The 19,007-nt window shown below is 39.6% G+C and overlaps 1 protein-coding gene across 8 annotated transcripts in view; it reads left to right on the forward strand.

The window, feature by feature from the left end:
- Positions 1-19,007, forward strand: part of LOC135681250 (titin-like) — a 133,134-nt gene that overhangs the window by 66,947 nt on the left and 47,180 nt on the right. For 7 of the 8 annotated variants that reach the window (XM_089111880.1, XM_065195617.2, XM_089111876.1 and 4 more), the window contains 11 exons: positions 75-135; positions 511-3,032; positions 3,508-3,870; positions 4,514-4,875; positions 7,255-13,591; positions 14,001-14,325; positions 15,535-15,969; positions 16,614-16,702; positions 17,397-17,957; positions 18,175-18,235; positions 18,626-18,927. In XM_089111880.1, the coding sequence (XP_088968006.1) occupies positions 75-135; positions 511-3,032; positions 3,508-3,870; positions 4,514-4,875; positions 7,255-13,591; positions 14,001-14,325; positions 15,535-15,969; positions 16,614-16,702; positions 17,397-17,957; positions 18,175-18,235; positions 18,626-18,927 (11,418 nt within the window). The remainder of the gene's footprint in view (positions 1-74; positions 136-510; positions 3,033-3,507; positions 3,871-4,513; positions 4,876-7,254; positions 13,592-14,000; positions 14,326-15,534; positions 15,970-16,613; positions 16,703-17,396; positions 17,958-18,174; positions 18,236-18,625; positions 18,928-19,007) is intronic. The other variant, XM_089111874.1, reaches the window with a different exon arrangement.

Consider the following 19,007-nt stretch of genomic DNA (forward strand, 5'->3'; position numbering starts at 1 on the left):
TTTGAAGCTCTTTTTTTCAGTCATAAACATTTTTTCTGTGGGCCTTTTTTTAATACAGCTTCCTCTAATTTTAGCAGACTATTCATCGCTAAGTAGTGCATATGAGAACGGCTCAACAGAACAACTGAATGGAAGGTAGGCCCTCTTTTCATCCGATTTATAGTTTTTCTGTCTTTAGAAGCTGTTGAATATTGTTATTTTGCTTGCACTGCGTGGGTTTCCTTTAAATCTGCTGCGGTTGGCCATCAACAGATCATTCTGCTTATTTGTAATAGGCAGTAATTAACTGTTTATTCTTCTCTATAAGTCTTGTCAGAAACAAATAATCGGCACTATTTGTATCCTATTTTAAGACATTTTGTACTTGATCGTCTATTGCATATTTTGCAAATGCTTTTGATATCCAGGATTGGCTAATTTTACTTAAGTAAATAGTTTTAGAGCTATATTAGAGGATTGGCCATATATTTAGAGTTTTTGTTGGATATAAGCTTTATGTTTGTTTTGCAGGGTAAGGGAAAAAGTTATTGAAGAAGTCTCGGCTGCTAATGTGGAGGCAATGCAAGTGTATTCGACTCCACAAGAGGCTCCAGTTATTACAAAGAGGCTTGAAGGAGCAGTTGTTCCGTTAGGTGCCACAGTGGAATTCAACGTCGAAGTTCGTGGGGATCCAGCCCCCGTTTTGGCTTGGTATTTCAACGAAGAAATGGTTGAAGAAAACGAACACTGTCATATATACGTCAACGGAGGCTTACATAAATTGTCGTTTCAAAATGTCTCTCATAGAAATACAGGCACAATAAGGTGCATTGCAATTAACGAGGTTGGAAGAGACCAGTGCGAGGCGACTCTTAGAATTGACCAATCGAGACCCAGTCAGAAGAATACAATACCGAAGTTCATTTCACAGATGAAAAGCCTGCAACTGATAGAGGGCGGTGACGCCCACTTCGAAGTGTCGTTTGAAGGGAATCCCCCTCCAGAAGTTAGCTGGTTCAAGGACTCGATTTTCCTTACTGATGATTACGGAGTTGAAATTGTGACGCAGGATGGAGAAAGTGAACTATTTCTTCCAGACGTTGGAAAGGACGACTCCGGAAAATATTACTGCGTCCTTCAAAACAGGCTAGGGAAGACCCAGTGCTTCGGAGAGCTGTTCGTTTCAGAACAGCCCGCTAGCTCCGCGAAGGAACAGGTTGTCAGTGACAGGCCAGTTTTTAGTACCACTGGACCACCTTTGATTGTTGAAAAACCAGGTGATATTCGTGTATTTGAAGGGGATTCCGTTTGCCTTGTTTTCAGGGCAATAGGAGATCCCCCATTATCGGGAAAATTTTTATGGGATGGAAAGGATTTGTCAGACGATATTCATTTCTCGATCGAGGAAAAGGACGATATATGGAAACTGACTTTGAAGCAAGCAGAGCTGTATCTTCAAGGAGTGATTCTTTTTGTCGCAGAAAATGATAAAGGGCTTGCTGAATGCTCGGTCAAATTAAAAGTAGACGAGAGTATTGTTGCGCCAATGTTCACGAAAATGGCGGAGAATATTTATGTACGGGCTGGGGATCGATGCCAGTTCTCGGTCAAAGTCAAGGGAAAACCCCTTCCGCGTGTTGAATGGTACAAAAATGGCAGACTGCTTTCTGACAAAGAGGAGATTCATATTTACAGAGACGGAGACAAGCATTCACTTATAATCAGAAAAGCTAGCAGAGAATGGGCGGGCAAGTTTAAATGTGTCGCTGTGAATAACGCCGGCGAAGCTTCTTGTTCAGCCATGTTGAATATTGATGGCGACGGAAAGGCACCCAGATTCGTCAGTGCGTTGGAAGAACAGGAATGCTACGAAGGAGATGTGGTGAAATTGAGTGTGAAGACTCAAGGCAAGCCAAACCCTGAGATTAAATGGTACAAAAATAACATATTGCTCCGAAGTAGTAAAAGGCTGGTAATGGAATCAGATGGAGAGAACCATAGTTTGATAATAAAAAGAGTTGACGATGATGACTGCGGAATGTTTAAGTGCGCAGCGACGAATAGTTATGGGTCAGTTATTAGCGAAGCATTTTTGAATGTTATGGAGAAATCAGCGCCTCCGGTGCTAGCCAAGAAACTGCAGGACGTAACTGCTAGAGAAAATGGGAAACTCGAACTAGAGGTTTGCTTGGAGGAGGGGTCGCATCACAGTACACAGTGGTACAGAAATGGGGAGGAGCTCAAGTCATCTTCTACTTGTAAAATATCTAAATGGGCTGACAAAGATCGTCTTGTTATCGAAAAAGTTCTCAAAAATGATGAAGGAGAGTATGTTTGCCTCATACACAACGATTCAGGCGAATGTTCAACAACTGCAAAAGTGACAGTGACATCGCCGTCAGCGAAAGAGTTCGTAGATGATGACGTTGTCATGACAGTTAACACAACCGAAACCAATACAATGCCAACGATAGTTCTCGGAGACGGGACCAATGACGCCCAAAAGGACGACAAACGCTTTGTTTTTGCGCCAGGAAAGGCACTGAAATTGACAATCAAAGAGACAGGTGATGATGGTAGCGGACAGTTTAGACTTGTAACTGCGGGGAGTTTAGAAGATGCCCGGCCTGGGACATCAGCTAGTGTGAGTGAGGAGGAGCAGGATTTCCCTCCAGAATTCATTTCCGCACTCGAAGACATCGATTTAATTAAAGGCAAAAGCGCTAAATTCGAAGTAGGAATAATAGGTCAGCCATTTCCAAAGGTCACGTGGCTTAAAGATGGCGTGCAATTGCGTGAAAACTCGAAGGTAAAATTTGGACTTCAGAACAGGGTTCACTCAGTTACAATTGATAGATGCGATGCTGGGGATATTGGTTGCTACGAATGTGTTGCCATCAATTCCAAGGGGAGAATATCATGCCAGGCAATGCTAAGTGTAGACTCAGATTTCGGCAGTGTCGAGAGGTATGAACATGCACAGAGGAGAAAATCAGAGGAAGGCTTGTCACCAAAGTTTCACAAAACAATTTCTGATTTGCGCATCAAAGAAGGTAGACTTTTGTAATTTCCTTTAGTATTTTAATCTTTTAACGTTTTAATATTTTATCATAACATTTTATCATACCACTATCTTCATACAATTTCTGAGTTTTTTGGTACTATTTTTAAAAGATATTTAAATAATGTTAACAAGTCTTTCTAATATATTAATTGTCAGCCGAGATAAATCAAAGGAAACTGAAATAGACTGGATTGTTTAGCAGTATTTACACGTCATCGTCAATTTTTCTATGTAAGCATTAATACTCATTAATCCAGGAAAGTACATTTATCCAGTAAAGCTTTGAAATACCATTAATTTCATTACGTTTTAAGAAATTCTTTGAAGCCAACAATTCGATGCATGTAATGCCTTTTGTTTACAGAATAAGGGTTTTACTGCCCACCCTGTTTCCATGCATCGTTTTTCTATCATACTAATACCATCAAATACCATGCTTTAATATTAAAAATGAATTTCTATAGGTGAAGAAATGCGCTTGCAAGCGATCGTAGACGGAATTCCATTTCCAACTGTGGAATGGTATCGAGAAAACGTTCTTTTGAAAGACAACGACCGAGTGAAGCTTGAAATGGACCAAAAATCTGGTGTCTGCTCTTTGACGATAAACAAGGCTAAGAGAGAGGATATGGGAGAGTATGAATGCATGGCGAAGAACATAGCTGGGGAAGCAAGCACATATTGTGAGGTGATTGTTGATCAGTGTTCGGATAGTGATAGTAAAGGAAAACGGATTGGCAGGAACAAGGAAGTGAAGAACACAGAGAGAACTGACCCAGCCAGGGGGATGAGCACTGATATGATGGAAAGCGACGACGACCCGCACTGTAAGCAGTTTGAATGATTGGCACTTTGCTGACGTTGATAAAGCTGTCTTTTTGCTGTTGTCTTTGTGAATTTCTTGTAATTTGTTACGTATGCAGTCAATTTCCTGGAAATACAACGCTATACTTCCGTTGGAGCTAGTTTAGTTCATTCCTAAACCTTGTCCTAAATTTTTGCAACCAATAGAAGACATCGGACATTTTCAGCGACAACTCTCAACATGTTGGTTGTTGTTTGGAAAGTATAATTTAGGCTGATGTCAAAACATAGCCATTCTGTCTGATTTCTAGAATTCTTCTCTATTATTTTCTTGTCACAATTTTCCTTCAAATGACACCAAAATGGATAATGTTCCACAAGACCGCATTCCTATTACCCGATACAAGCATGTCCTTAGTCATCGAAAACTAATCTTATTTGTCTGTCAATATTGAAAATGTCTTAAATTTTCCACCGCCTGGAGCTTGGCTGGGATTTTCTACAACCACAATTCTCGGTAAAGGTCAGGCTGCAGGAATTGGAGCTAACTATTACAGAAAGTTTGATATCGGTTCCCAGCTGTGATTGTGGAACTCTCTGTTGTGTTCTTATCTTTAAGTTATTTTCAACGAATCTAATGACTGATTAATGTTCTGTTTTTAACAGCATTGATCGAAAAGACAGAGGCTGGGATTCCGCCGCCCATTCTAGAGGTTGACGCCGCGCAGTCCTCTTCATCTGATTCGGATAACGAAAAGTGTGCCAAAAAGAGACCTCGATCAGGTTCGTTTAAAAAGGAACAGGGCGCTGGAAGTCGACGAAATAGCAAGCAATCGAAAGAAAATCAAAAGGCATATTCTACAACTTCGGGAGATGACCCAGATTTAGAATCCGATGCCAAAACACCGAAGAAGTTCGCGAAAAGTAAGAGCAAGCATAAGGATAGCGATTTCTTTGCGTCGTCAGACTCTGACTCAAAAATAAGCTCACAAGGCCCTGATTTGAAGCCAGTAGTAGAGGAAATTCAGGTTAGTGTTTTTTACAAGATTCTTTTTAAGCCCCGAATCAATAATACCAGTTGAAATACGAATTAGCAAAAGATCTAGTCAATCTTGCAAAACCCAGCTAAAGGAATGTCATCTTTAGGGAAAATGTAAATGTTTAATCGCTGGAATTCCTGCCTGCATATTAACGAGTCAGCAATCATCTCCTTGAAATCGGATCATTATACGCTTGGTTCCAGTCTCTGGGATTTGGATCAGCAGTTTGCGACAATGTGAGATTTCTCTTTTTGAATGGTGTCTTACTATCGGAGTTGTTGCTTGGAACAATTGCGTCCCACCACAGAATTACCCACGCATTCAGTTTAATTAGAGTTGTGACCTTGTCTGTATAGGAATTTGAGTTCTAGAATGAAATGACGAAATAAGTAGAGACTAAGTTGTCACCGGCTCACAATTTGTGGTCTCTTCCAAAAAAACAAGCGAATGCTGCGGCGCAGTTCCAAATATGCTTCACAAGGGATTAAAAACTGCAAATTTGATCTTGAAATTTAAAAGGGTTTGCGTCTTTTCTTTGAAAAAAGCCCCAGCCGCTAGAGTAGAAATCCATAACTGGTGGAGATAATGGAAAAGGTGCACTAGGGCTTTTACAGTACACAGTTCAATCCCAGCGAAAAGAAAGCATTGGCGTTATTTTTCAAGGGAAAATTCAGCCATGGGAAAATGGGAAACTTGAATTAAAGGTTTGCTTGGGGGGGGGGGGGTGGGGGTGGTGCATCACAGAACACAGTTCAATCCCAGCCAAAAGAAAACAAAAACAATGACGTCATTTTTTAAAAGGAAATTTCAGCCATCTCCCTCTCTTCCTGGAAATTATGATGGTTTGATATGAAACAACGTAGACAATTGAAAGGTGTGTTTTCTCTTCTGACTTGTATGATATTTGCCTAGTCTATCAAAATTATTCAGGAGGAAGTGAGTGAAAGAAGTAATGAAGCGGAAAATATACAAACAGGTATCACAAGTGATTTTTACCATGAATTAAACTTCTGTCTAAGAAGAGCTCTTTTGAAATTGCTTAAACCGTTCTTAATCGAGATCTCATCGTCTAGATGATATCTGCAACCTCTAAGCATTTTGTGACAATCAGAACCTTTTTTAGTTCGCCAAAAACGCCAAGATAGTTAATAGCAGGGATCTTTAAGAGTTCATAATTATGAAGCGCTCAATCATGGTCTTCTATTATTAACTTTGGGAAAGTAGGATAGTGACTGCTAAGTATTTATCATTATACATTAATTAATGAGCTCTGACTGTAGAATGAAAAGCTTGTATGAAAAATTTCTAATTCACTTATTTTAGAGGTCCTTCAAAAAACAGCTTCTGCTGAAGTGCAGCTCTTCTTAAAAGAATTAAATATGCTTGCAACTAAATGATATATTTATCAGGTTTTTGATTTTTCTAACAAAAAGGGTCATACATCAGGGGGTACGGTCTAGGTCAAGCATGGGGAAATCTTTTGATGATACAATTGCTGATTGAATTAACAAGATGAAAATCATGTCTGATAAATGCGATTTAATATGATTATTGCTTTTACCGTGAAATGAAGATTACTTATTGTGAAAGGAATCTAATTTAACAGTTTGATTTTTTTATAATCGCTAAATGGTGGTGTGTGTTTTCGAATTTTTGTGATATTTTGTCAATTAATGAACGCAGTCACAAAATACCAAATAAAAGCAAAGCTCATCTGTTCATTTCTTGGGCAGCCTCTCCATTAACCCGGGTTAAAACAAAACCGAGTTATGCGTTTTTAAAGTGAGTCAATGGAAACGGTATTTTTCTTCGACCTATTTTTAATCCGTTTTTGATAGTTACCACAAAACCGGGTCAAAATGTATTCATGGTGAAATATTCAAAAACGTACACAGAGTTACAAGAGAAATCCGTATTTGCATCAATAATCCTTCAATTTCCATCGTTGTAGGCCAATGGAAGCAACATCGATATTAAGGATTTTGTTTTTTGGCGCCATTTAAATTCTTAAACGTTGCTGTTGTTGCAAGTGGATTAGTTATTATCCAGGTTTCGCCGTTTCCATTAACTCGCAGGTGGGTCAAAAGATACCCAGGTTAAAACTGACCCACTCTTGAGACCCGTTTCAAACTTATCCGTTTTTCAAGTGGGTTAGAGGGAACGCGACGCAGAAACGGATAACTTTTAACCCGTTTTTGTTTTAACCAGGGCTAGTGGAAAGGCTGCCTGGGAGCAGATAAACTGGTATTCTAATGAAAATAAGTTGAATAGTTGCCTATTGTTCTGTTCAGGTAGGCATTTGTGCCGGTCCCTAACTTTACTCAATTCTAGATCAGACAAATATGTAACAAGTTGACGTTTTCTTAGGTTGTGGAGGCTGCTGATGTATCAGAAGAGCCACCATTGATTGAAGACGTGACATTTCAGAAAGAGCCAGCAATTGTGACTGGGCTGAAAGACGCTACAATTGTTGAAGGAGAGCCGTTGCAACTTCGTATTACTTTGAATGGGAAGCCCGCTTCTGATGTGAAATGGTTTAGGGATCAGAAGGATATTATCGAGAGTGACCGATGCGTTTTCAAGCAAGATGGTAGCAGTCATTCTTTGATCATAAACGAGGCTACTCTCACGGATGAGGCTGTGTACGTTGTTGTGGCAGAAAATCAGTTTGGCAAAATGACCTCGTCAGCAATGATAACTGTACAACAAGCTGAGAAAAAACCCGTTTTTGAAAAGAAGCTCGAAGACGCTAAAACTGTAGCTGGCTTTGACTTGATATTGAAGGCAAAATTTAAAGGATTCCCTGAGCCAAAAGTCGAATTTTACCATAACAACAAGATCTTGTACAATAGTGAGAAGTATTCTGTTTCAGTCGATAATTCAAGTGGGGATTGTTCTTTGAAAATTTGCAAATGTGAAATGAAAGATCATGGACAATACAAATGCACGATTCGTAATAAAATTGGCCAGTCAACTTGCTTTGCAAAGGTCGTGATTACAGAATCAGTTCTGTCTCCACAGTTTTTGCTAGGTCTCAACGATGTACAGTGTTCTGAAGGGAAGGATGTCACCTTAAAAGTGGAATTCTCTGGAAAGCCAAAGCCAGTTATAACATGGTATAGGAATGGAGAAGCCTTGAAACCATTCGGACGATTTCGGACAAAAACTGATAATAGCTTCTCGAGCTTGTCATTAACCAGAGCTAAGATGAATGAGAGTTGTGTGATCAAGTGCGTCGCCAGCAATGAAGGTGGAGAAGTAGAGACTGTTTGTAAACTAGATGTGTTGGAGGAAATGAAGGAACCTCAATTTATTTACAGTCCAAAAAACCTCAAAGTTTACGAGAAAGGAACCGCATCTATTCGAGCAACGTTCAATGGAAAGCCGACTCCAGATGTAGAGTGGTATAGAAACGAGGAACTTTTAAGCAATTCTAAGAATTTTGAAATCAAGACTGATGGCATGAAAACGACATTGAACATAAGAAATTGCAGGCAAGAGCATGCTGGGACATATAAATGTGTTACGTCAAACAAAGCTGGTACTGCCTTTTGTACGGCAGTTTTATCAGTAGAAGAGGCATCTTCAAAGCCAGAATTTGTTGCAGGCCTAAAGGATACTCGCTTAAAGGAAGGTGACAATGTTGTGCTCCACGTTGAAACTAAGGGCAATCCAAAGCCAACGGTTCAGTGGTTTAGGAATGAGAAGCTTATTCTAGCAAGTGACAAGTTTAAATTTTCAAGTGACGAGAATAATCATCGTTTAGAAATTACATCTTGCAATGGAGCCCAATGCGGAAGCTATAAAATCGTTGCAAGGAACAAAATTGGCGAATGTTCATCGAGGGCAAAGGTCATTATCGATGAAACTACTGAGAAACCAATTTTCGTTGCTCAGTTGAAAGACATCGACTTGTTTGACTCTGAGACTGCCAGGTTAGAAATGGAAGTAAGAGGGGAACCGTGCCCAAAGGTTACGTGGTATCATGATAGCAATGCGGTTCAGTTTGGCAAGCGGTGCCTTGTAGAAAGATCCGGAAATAAACATACGCTTGTCATAAATGACGTTTGTCCGAATGATCAAGGGACATATGAATGTATTGCCGAGAACGAAGCTGGACGTGCATCTTCAATGTCGTTCTTGAAGATAAAAGAGCCGCTGTTTGTGCCAGAATTTGCTGTTCCACCGGAAAATGCAACTGTGAATGTCGGAGAAAATGCTACAGTCCACTTCGTAGTTGTGGGAAATCCACGCGCAGAGGTAAATGTTATGAAAGGAAGTGAAGATGTTGATGAAAATGTTAAGCTGATGATGGATGGTGTAACGGGAGAAGGCAGGGTTACTTTTAGCTCCTTTTCACGTGAAAACAGTGGCGTATATCGCATTGTGACAGAAAACAGCGAAGGGCAAACCGAACATGCGTTTACTGTCAATTGTCCTTCAACCGATAGCAAACCAATGTTCTTGAAACCGTTATCTGATCTTCGTGTTCAGGCTGGCGAAAATGCGACGTTATCTGTTGAGTTTGCGGGGAGCGTTCTCGATGTTGATTGGTATAGAGACGATCAATATATCGCAGATTCAGATAAATACGAAATAATTGACGAAGAATACCGTTGCTTACTCGCTGTGAAAAATTGCAGTACCGCTGACGAAGGGATTTATCGATGTGAGATCGGAAACGACGAAAGCCATGCCTCGTCTGAAGCCAGGCTCACGGTTTCTAGCATGAAAAGGAGGTTAAGCCAGGATAGATCAAACATGGAGAGACGATCTAGCATCCAGAAAGCTGGTCCGGTTTCGCAACCGGTTCTAGAATTCAAACCGGAATTTATTGAAGCACTGGAAGATGTAAAGTGTTTCGAGGGTGAAAATGTGACACTTCAGGTTACAGTGAAAGGCTCACCGTTGCCTGAGATAACTTGGTTTAATGGCCCGCAGCAGGTCCGAAAATCTGCGCGTGTTTTGACCCGGAAAGATTCGAACGAAGTAAGAAGCTTAGTGCTGAGGAATGTGACAGCCAGCGACGCTGGGGAGTACAAATGCGTTGCGACGAACTCTCTCGGATCTGTTTTTAGCAAGGCGGTTCTGGACATCTCAAAACCGGTCACAGCACCTAAGTTCGTTAAGAAGCCACCTAAAGATTTGAAGCTAGTCGAGGGTGAAACTGCTAGTTTGGAGTTTTCTGCAAGTGGAAATCCATCACCGACAATCAAATGCCTTTTTGTAAACGAAAACAACAATGCAAAGGATGTTTCAGATTTGGTTGCCCAAGGGTTTCCATCGAAGTTTGTTTTAGCGGATTGCCAAATAGAAAATGCTGGAATTTACAAATTCGTTGCAAGCAATGATGGCGGGGAAGCATCTTGTGAAGTGAACATCGAAGTGAAAAGTGATGAAGTTAAGCCGAAATTCACAAAGAGTTTGAGCGATCTGAAAGCAGAGATTGGGAAGGATTTGAAATTAACCGTAACTTGTCTCGGCAAACCAAAACAAAGTGTTACATGGAGCAAAAATGGCGAGGTCATTAAAGCAGGGGGGCGAATTACCCAGAATGTTGTCGATGACGTCATCACGATGACAATCTCAAAGTTTGAAGAAGGGGATTCTGGTCTTTATGCTTGCACTGTGAAGAACGCTTTAGGAAGTGACACGACAAAGGCGGATATCAAGAGCCAACAATCAAATGCCCGCCCATCATTCAAGCAGAGACTAAAAGATGTGACTGTGGAGGAGACGTCAAAATTTGTACTTACAGCTGAAATAGATGGTTATCCTGAACCGACTGTTAAATGGACAAGAGATAGTTTGAACATTAAGGAAGGCGGGCGAATTTCATATGGAAAAACAGGTAATAAATACACATTGACAGTTGAGAATGCCAATAAGAATGACAAAGGTATGTATTGCTGTTCTGCCAAGAATAATATCGCTGAAGTCAAGAGTAGCTGCATTGTTATTGTCTCAAAAAGTTTAAAATCGAAAACCGGATTTATGAATGCAAGATCCGCGTTTGAAAATAAACCAGAGGCTGATTTGACAAAGGCAGTGGCGAAATTAAAATCACCACCCATGTCTCCCCCTGCTGAAAGAAATCAGAAAGTCGAGCTACAAAAGTCCCGTACATCTGTGACGGGTGCCAACAATGCCTTTGCACAACAGAAGGCCAAATTTGAATCGAAACCGAAAAGCGAGGAAGTCACAGAGCCGAAATTGGCAGCAAAGGTCGAAGCCAAAGTAGAGCAAGATATTCAGTCGAAATTTGAACCACGTGCATTTGAACGCAGAGATTCTAAACAAAGCGAGTATTCCCAGACCTCTTCGCGGAGGTCATCCACATCATCTAACACATCAAGCAAAGCGAGCTCTGCCCCAGTGTTTATGCAGACATTCGAGGATGCGGCCTATGCTGAAAACACATCACGTACTTTGTCTGTGTTAGTAAAGGGTTACCCTGAACCGGAAGTCCAGTGGTTGCACAACGGTAAACTGCTTTCTAAGAACAGGACATTTGATATCGAAAAAGGGTTCAGAGGAGATCATAGACTGAAAATCAAAAACTTTAATGCCTCATTAGCTGGAACATTCACTGCTGTAGCTGCAAACGAGGCTGGGAAAGTGGAATGTGCCGCCAGGCTCGATGTGAAGGGAAACAATGAGAGGCCTCGATTTGAGAAGAGGCTTACTGATCAAACTACAAAGGAAAACAGTTCTATTACTTTCGAAACGATTGTCAAAGGGAAACCAGATGCCAAAGTTGAATGGTTTAAAGACGACAAATTGTTAACGAAGTCTGGAAAAGTTTCTTTGGAAAAGGAAGGTGCCAAGCATAAATTGGTTATTGACTGCGTAGGAGCTAGTGATGCTGGGCAATACACGTGCAAAGCAAGTAATTCTGTTGGGGAAGCGAGCCAGACTGTTCAGCTGAAGTTGATAGCGAGTGGACAGAAGGATGTAAATGCAGTTTCTGGTTCCGGTAAGTTGAGTTTTGTCAAGTCTTTGGTTGATATGGATATATACGAAGGAAAAGAAGCTTTGCTTGAAGTTATTGTAGATGGAGCAATGCCAATCAACTGTAAGTGGGAGAAAGATGGAAGGCCGGTACGCAATACTTTGTCGACGAGATTCGAAAAGAAAGACAATGTATGTTCATTGCGAATTGAAAAGCCAGCCAAGTTTGAAGCTGGGAAATATTCAGCCATTGTATCAAACGACGAGGGGACAATATCATCTTCTTGTAGTATCAAAGTATTGCCAGCCCCTGTGAAGCCTTCCTTCCTCCTGAAGCTGCGCGATGTTACTATCTTTGAAGGAAAGGATATGGAAGTTTCCGCCAAGATTAATGGGAAACCAGAACCAGTGGTGAAATGGTATTTAAACAACGAGGAAGTAGAGGCTGGTGGGCGTCTTCATATTGTTAAGAGGCCAGATGGACGACAGATATTCAAAATGACTGGGCTTACGAGGGAGGACAACGGCGAATTGAAATGCGAGGCTACAAATTCTGGTGGGACAGCAGTTTGCACTTGCAAGATATCAGTACGAGGCTCATCTAGATCAGCAGTAAGTGCAGTAGCAGAGCTGAAGTTTACAAAGCCTCTTGTGGATGTTGCAATCGCAGATGGAGAAGTTTTAGAACTGAAGGCCGAAACATCGGGAGCAGCAAGTGTTGTTTGGTATAAAGACTCAAAACAAGTGCTGAAATCGTCAAAGGTACAAATCACTTCGATTGAAAATAAGCATAGTCTCAAAATAAGCAAGGCACGTAGTGAGGATTCTGGTGTTTATAAGATTCTAGCGACTAATAAATCTGGGGAGAAATCTTGTTCTGCCACTGTTGCAGTGAAAAAGGGGGCTAATCTGCCTGTCATCAAGAAAGAGCTTGTAAAGATAACGACCAACGAAGGTAAGACTGCTGTTTTCAGAGTGACTGCTGAAGGTTCTGGACTGGAAGTTACTTGGCTGAAAGACAATGTCGAGGTTAAGACAACGAAGAACATTCACACATCGCAAGTTAAAAACGAATACGTGCTTGAAGTAAAAGAAGCAGCGGTTAGCGATAGTGGAAAGTACGAATTCATTGCCATGAACGAAACTGGACGCGCAGTTACGTCAGCAGAGCTGGTCGTGAACGAGGCAGATTCGCCACCAAAATTCATGAAGAAACTCGTTGATGCAGAAGTGAACGAAGGCGAGGATGCTGAGTTTGTTGTTGAAGTTGCTGGACATCCAAAGCCGCGTGTCAAATTTACAAAACACGGCGCAGATATTCATTTAGGGACTTCAACTGAAGAAGAAAATGGCGTTTGGAAGCTGAAAATTGCCAAAGCAAGCGTTTCTGACAGTGGCGTGTACTGCTGCGAGGCACGCAATAGGATATCGTCTGCAAGTTGCACGTCTAGCATGAACGTCAAGCGAACGACAACGCCCCCGCGTTTCTCGACTTTTATTGATGAAACAAACGAAGTAGCTGAAGACGAGGAGTTGAGACTCGAGGTGCTTGCGATTGGAGATCCCCAACCAGAGGTGAAATGGTCAAAGCGAAGTCGGGTTTTGAAATCGACTGATAACATCAAAATCACAACAGGAGAACTCAACTCATTGGTGATACATCATGCAAAGATGGAAGATGGCGGGGAATACCAATGTGTAGCCACGAATAAAGCTGGCAGATGCGAGAAGACTTTCTTTGTTGTCGTGAAAGGTCAGTTTATCTTTCGTTTTTCAAATGTATTGTATAAAGAGCTTGCTTGAATGCCAGGTTGTAGGTTGAATTTCTCTTGTGCATAGAGAGTATTTTCCTTTTCAATACCTTTTTACAGAAATTTATATGATATTGCTCAAATATCATACTTTATTTCAAATTCAATTCCTGAAATATTCGCGATTCTCGGTTAGTGTTTTTCCTCAAATCACAGTTGTTTTTAAATACTATGTTCTAAAATTGTTTTTTTTTTCGAAAACCAATGCAGGCACTTCAAGCACCATTAACCTTGAACACGTTCTTAAATAATTTCCCATGAATTTCCAGGTTGAGATGTTTCAGCTTTTCTGAAATCGTTCGTTGAGTTTGTTCTCTATGTTTTGTATATCTTCCTTGTTGCTTTTCACAGAACAACCGAAAAAGGTCGCTGAAGGTAATAAGCCAGAAATTTCGAAAAGACTTGAGGACTCGAGCTTGATTGAAGGAGATAATTTGCGCCTTGTCGCGAAAGTGCAAGGCACACCCCTGCCAGAAGTACATTGGATGAAAGATGGCAAAGCCCTCGCTGAAGATAGACGAACCAAAATGGTACATGTTGGAACTGACGAATGGGTACTTTCTATTAAAGATGTCACCGAAAAAGATAGCGGCAAGTTTAGTTTGGAAGCTACAAATTCATTCGGCAAAGACAAGAGCACGGCGCAAATTGTTATTGCACCCCCAACCCTAAAGAGGTACTTGCCTTATTATTTTAAATAATAGCGAATAATTAGAGTGTCAGAATTGTTCCTACACTGTGATTTTCTTTTTTTATTTAACTCATTATTCAAGTGCGTTTTGCTTTTCTAATACAAATAACGTATGTTTTAACCAGAGTGTTCTTTGGTGAATCCCACTTGGAGCTGTTTCTTACCCACTTTGTCTTGAAAATTTGTAGATCACATGAAAATATTTGTTAAAACTCTGACAGGGACTGAAATGGATATTGGATATTGTTTACCAGATTGGTTAGACACTTTCTCATTGAGTTTTTGTTCTCATTTCCCTAGGAGAGGATAAATTTTATACTTGAAATGTTCCATTTGGTACCCCCATCCTTTCCAAGTGTCTTTCTAACCTGTCTTGGTATCGATGCTCCAATTACTGGCAATCGCGATACCAAAATAGGTTGATGCTGGCTGCTTGGCATTATGCATTACTCTTTATTCACTGAATTTATACCTCGTAACTAGCTCTTTACCAAGTATTGAAAAAATAATTTCATTCCACGAATCAAAAGGTTTGAATAATATTAAGGTTGAAAAAGATTCCATTTAAGATTCAATCCAGGCTATTCAAGATCTGTAGTTAATAAATCTGAAAACTGCAGCATCATTTTCATGTAGGCCAAGGGCGCATTTTATTTAGGGAAGCGTTTGATGAGAGGGTTTATGTAATAATTTCCTGTACCTATCTATATGGGCGTTTATTTCATTGTAATGCTTAATTACATAGACATTTAACATGTACAGTGAAAGTGGAAGAAATCAAATAGTTTGGATTTGAAAAGGTAGATAATTTAATACCATATGGTTTTGTTCCTGTTTTTGCGGTTCCCAGCAAATCTGTCGAAATCAATTCAAAGATTTTAAAATTTTCCTAGGTATTAATTTGATTAATTGAAAAGGATGTTTTATAACAAGGATTATATTTGTTTGTACTTAACGTCTCCATCAAACCAAATTTCTCATATTTAGACTTATCCACTCTGCATCTTTAATTAATTAAGCTTAATTTTCTTCAATTTTTCTCAATATGATTATCTTGAAGGATACTCAAAGTATTTTCGGCTATTTGAACCTTTTTGGCTGTATCAAAAAGGTAGCAGATTCAACAGATGAATTCGGCTCCATTATACGAACTCTGCTACAGTTGTTAAAAAAATTCATTTTATTTTGTTCCAGGAAAGAAAAAGAAGAATTGGTGAAAGAAAAGGAAGAACCGATAAAGGAAAAAGACGCTATGGATAACAAAGCCAGCAGTCGAACGACCTCCAGGAGATCCAGAGGGGCTGCACCGGATTTCATAATTAAACCGCGTTCACGTTCGGTTCTCGAAGGATCGAACGCCCGATTCACGTGTACTGTGACTGGGGACCCTGAGCCAATGATGGAGTGGTATTTCGACGGCGAAAAATTCCAACCTGATGAAAGACGCGAATTGAAACTGCGAAACGGAATAGCGACAATCGCAATTGTCAACGCCTGCGCAGAGGACATAGGTGACTATAAAGTGGTTGCGAAAAATGAATTTGGCGAAATTGAACACACAGCCTCGCTTGCTATTGAAGGATTGACTAAACCGGACAAGAAGAAAGAAAAGGTCCTAGAGGAATCAAGGTACTAACATTAATTCATTATATTCAATCTGGAATTGATTCTTAAAGTACTTTGAAGAATCATTTCAGAATCATTATCTTTCTTAATAAACAGTTGAGACAAGCAGCTATATTTCTTGTTCACATAATGGATTAAAGAGGTAGTGTCAGGTTTTTGTCAACAGACCAGAAACACGGGACATTGTGCGTTTCAACACGGGACATTGTGCGTTTCAACCCAATTTTCACGGTGCTCTGGTGCTTCAAGAGACCTGAGAGAGAGATTCGATAAATTTTATTGACTGAGCTTATTTACAAAACGTTAAATAGGAAATTACTTTCATTTTGCTTTAGTTTCGAGTTTTGATACGAAATGTTTGCAGCAATTGTCCTTGGCCAAGAAGATGATGCCTTATTCTAACGCCATAGTGAAAAGACTATAGAAAGAGACTTTGTTGTTTGTTATCTTTCAGAAAAGTAAATAATATGAAAACTGTGCAGGATGAGCCGGGATATAGAATTGTTTTTGATTCCATTTAGATTTACTATTTCAGTTTTGCTGTACATTGCTCCTATTTGTCATAGCTTCTTTCAAGTTTTTGCTCTGCGAATCAAGATGATTTGGTTATGATATGAATAAATGGAAATTTTTATGTTTGTTTCAAGGCCTGTTGAGGATGCTGGTGACGTCATTACCAATGAAAAAACTGATGAAAAGGAAGTTGAAACTAAAGCAAAGCTTTCCAACTCTACGGGTAAATAGTACACTTTCTATAAAATCAAATATAACACTCTTTTGTCCGGTATCTTGTATATAAAATCAAGTTTAACAGTAGAGTTGTTTTAACTGTTAAGTAAAGAACTGTAAAAACGCAGGCCGGCAATAATGAACAGTTAAATACTGTATTTTTTCCAAATCGATCTGATATTTGAAAGGCCCGGCTAACTTGAGTGTTTCCTATTTCCATGTTTAGACATTCAGGTGGCATAAATCAGTTTTCTGGCATTTTCCAGTTTATTTTTTCAAACATAGCAATTAGGGTCAAGTAACTTGAAACTGAGTGAATATCAAAAGGCACTGATATTTGATCCTTATTTCCCAAGAATAGAATAATTGATCTGATATTTTGCTAAAAGCTGTATCTACGCACAACCAGAGCTCTATGAGTTAGATGCTGCATTGTTCTCCCCGTAATAGCATCTGACTCTGACGTAATAGTAACTCTACAGACTTGTTATTTTGCATTTTGTATGCGTAGCTGTACAGGCTTGCACAATAATAGTTAATTTGATAAAATAGGAAAAAAATTAATGACTTAAATAGGAAATAGGAAAAAAGTCACTGAATAGTAGTCTTAATAATTCAAGAGTAATGTAGAATAGGACTACATTTCTACACACATTGATAATTTTTCATGATTATAGGACTAAGGTTTATATTTGTTTTAGAACCAACCAAAGAAAGGGAGGCATCTAGAGAAAGGGAGGCATCTAGAGAAAGCCCCGTTTCAAAGAGAACTGCCTCAAAAGTGCAAGAGGAAACAGTGTCAGTTAGTGAGGTTTCGGAGGCCTTAGCTGAACCACCTCAGGGTGAATTGCCGTCTTCAAAGAAAGATCTTGTTACAAAAGATGCAATCAAAGACTCTTATACTGTACCAAAGAAGGATTTGATTAGCAAAGACGCAGCAAAAAGCCCCCCTGTAGTACCAAAGAAAAATGTACCTGAGAAAATCTCGCCAAGTTTCATTGAAAAGATCCAAGATGCTCAGGTTGTAGAAGGTGAAAGTGTGAAATTAGAAGGCAAAGTTACAGGACATCCTAAACCTGAAATTTCATGGCTGAAGGACGGGAAAGTAGTAAAACCAGATGATCGAGTAAGCCTTTATGAAAAAGATGGAAGGACTGTGTTGGAGATTAGCGAGACTGAACTTGATGACGAGGCTGAGTATACGTGTATTGCGAAGAATGATCTGGGAACAGCTGAAACGTTGGCGGAACTTCTTGTCGATGGTGCGCACCTTCGGGATTATTTGATTATTTTTTTAAATTTAAGAATATTTCTTGTTCATTTAGCTGTTAAGAAAGATCATATTATAACTTAGTTTTTTGTCCAATTTCAAGTTAAACTAATTCCTACCTACCGTCCGTGACTCTGATCAAGCTCAGACTTATTTTACATCTCGTCGAAAATTTCGTCAAGAACTCAGAAAGTGATTCTCTTTTTCAGAACTTGAAGAACTAGAAGAAGTAGCTGAAGAAGTCAATGAACAGACAAGTGCCTCTGAGAAGTGCGTGCAACAGTTTTCTGTCAATTTCGTATTGATTGCTTTTGATGCGTTTTGCTCAAAACTGTTTACCTTCATTTCAAAGATTCATTTAGTACCTGCAAAGTGGTGTCTCAATGCGTTAAATGCCAAGATTTGTCGCAGAACCAAGAGAAAACATTTTTGTACCTTTTTGGAATTCATTGTAGCTTGAAACCAATTTATTTTGAGTTTCTCGGATTTGATAGTATTGCCTCATCTCAATATTTCATCATCTTTGATTATCTCATTGTTTTCGAGATGTATTTACGAGTTTTTTTGAGCAAAACCAAGATTTTTTTTATTATTGACTATATTATTCCCTGAAAATTATTGTTAGAAATGTCATATTTATGTATAACGTTGTCTTAACAGAAAAGAAGTCGAGCTTGATATCGAAGTGCCCGAATTCCGTACAAAACCAGAGGATGCAGAAATCTTCATCGGCGAATCGATCAATTTTGTCACTGATGTGAAGACAAATGGCCCAGTGAATGTAGATTGGTGGAGAGGTGAAGAGCTATTGGAATCGAATGAAAGGATTTCTATTTCCTCATCTGAAAGTAAACACGAGCTAAAGATTTCGAATGCAATTATTGATGATGAAGGCTTTTATAAATGTATTGCACATAATGATGCTGGGAAGATCGAATGTGAATTTGAGTTGCTTGTTGAAGGTAACGCTTTGTTTTCTTTATAGCTTGATGTTATTCTTTAGGTGTCATGGCAGGCCTTTTGTTTTTATCAAGCAAGCGTA

The sequence above is a fragment of the Rhopilema esculentum genome, chromosome 12 (genome assembly GCF_057945365.1).
Source record: "Rhopilema esculentum isolate cy_ngs chromosome 12, ASM5794536v1, whole genome shotgun sequence".
In the NCBI taxonomy this organism is placed as follows: Eukaryota; Metazoa; Cnidaria; class Scyphozoa; order Rhizostomeae; family Rhizostomatidae; genus Rhopilema; species Rhopilema esculentum.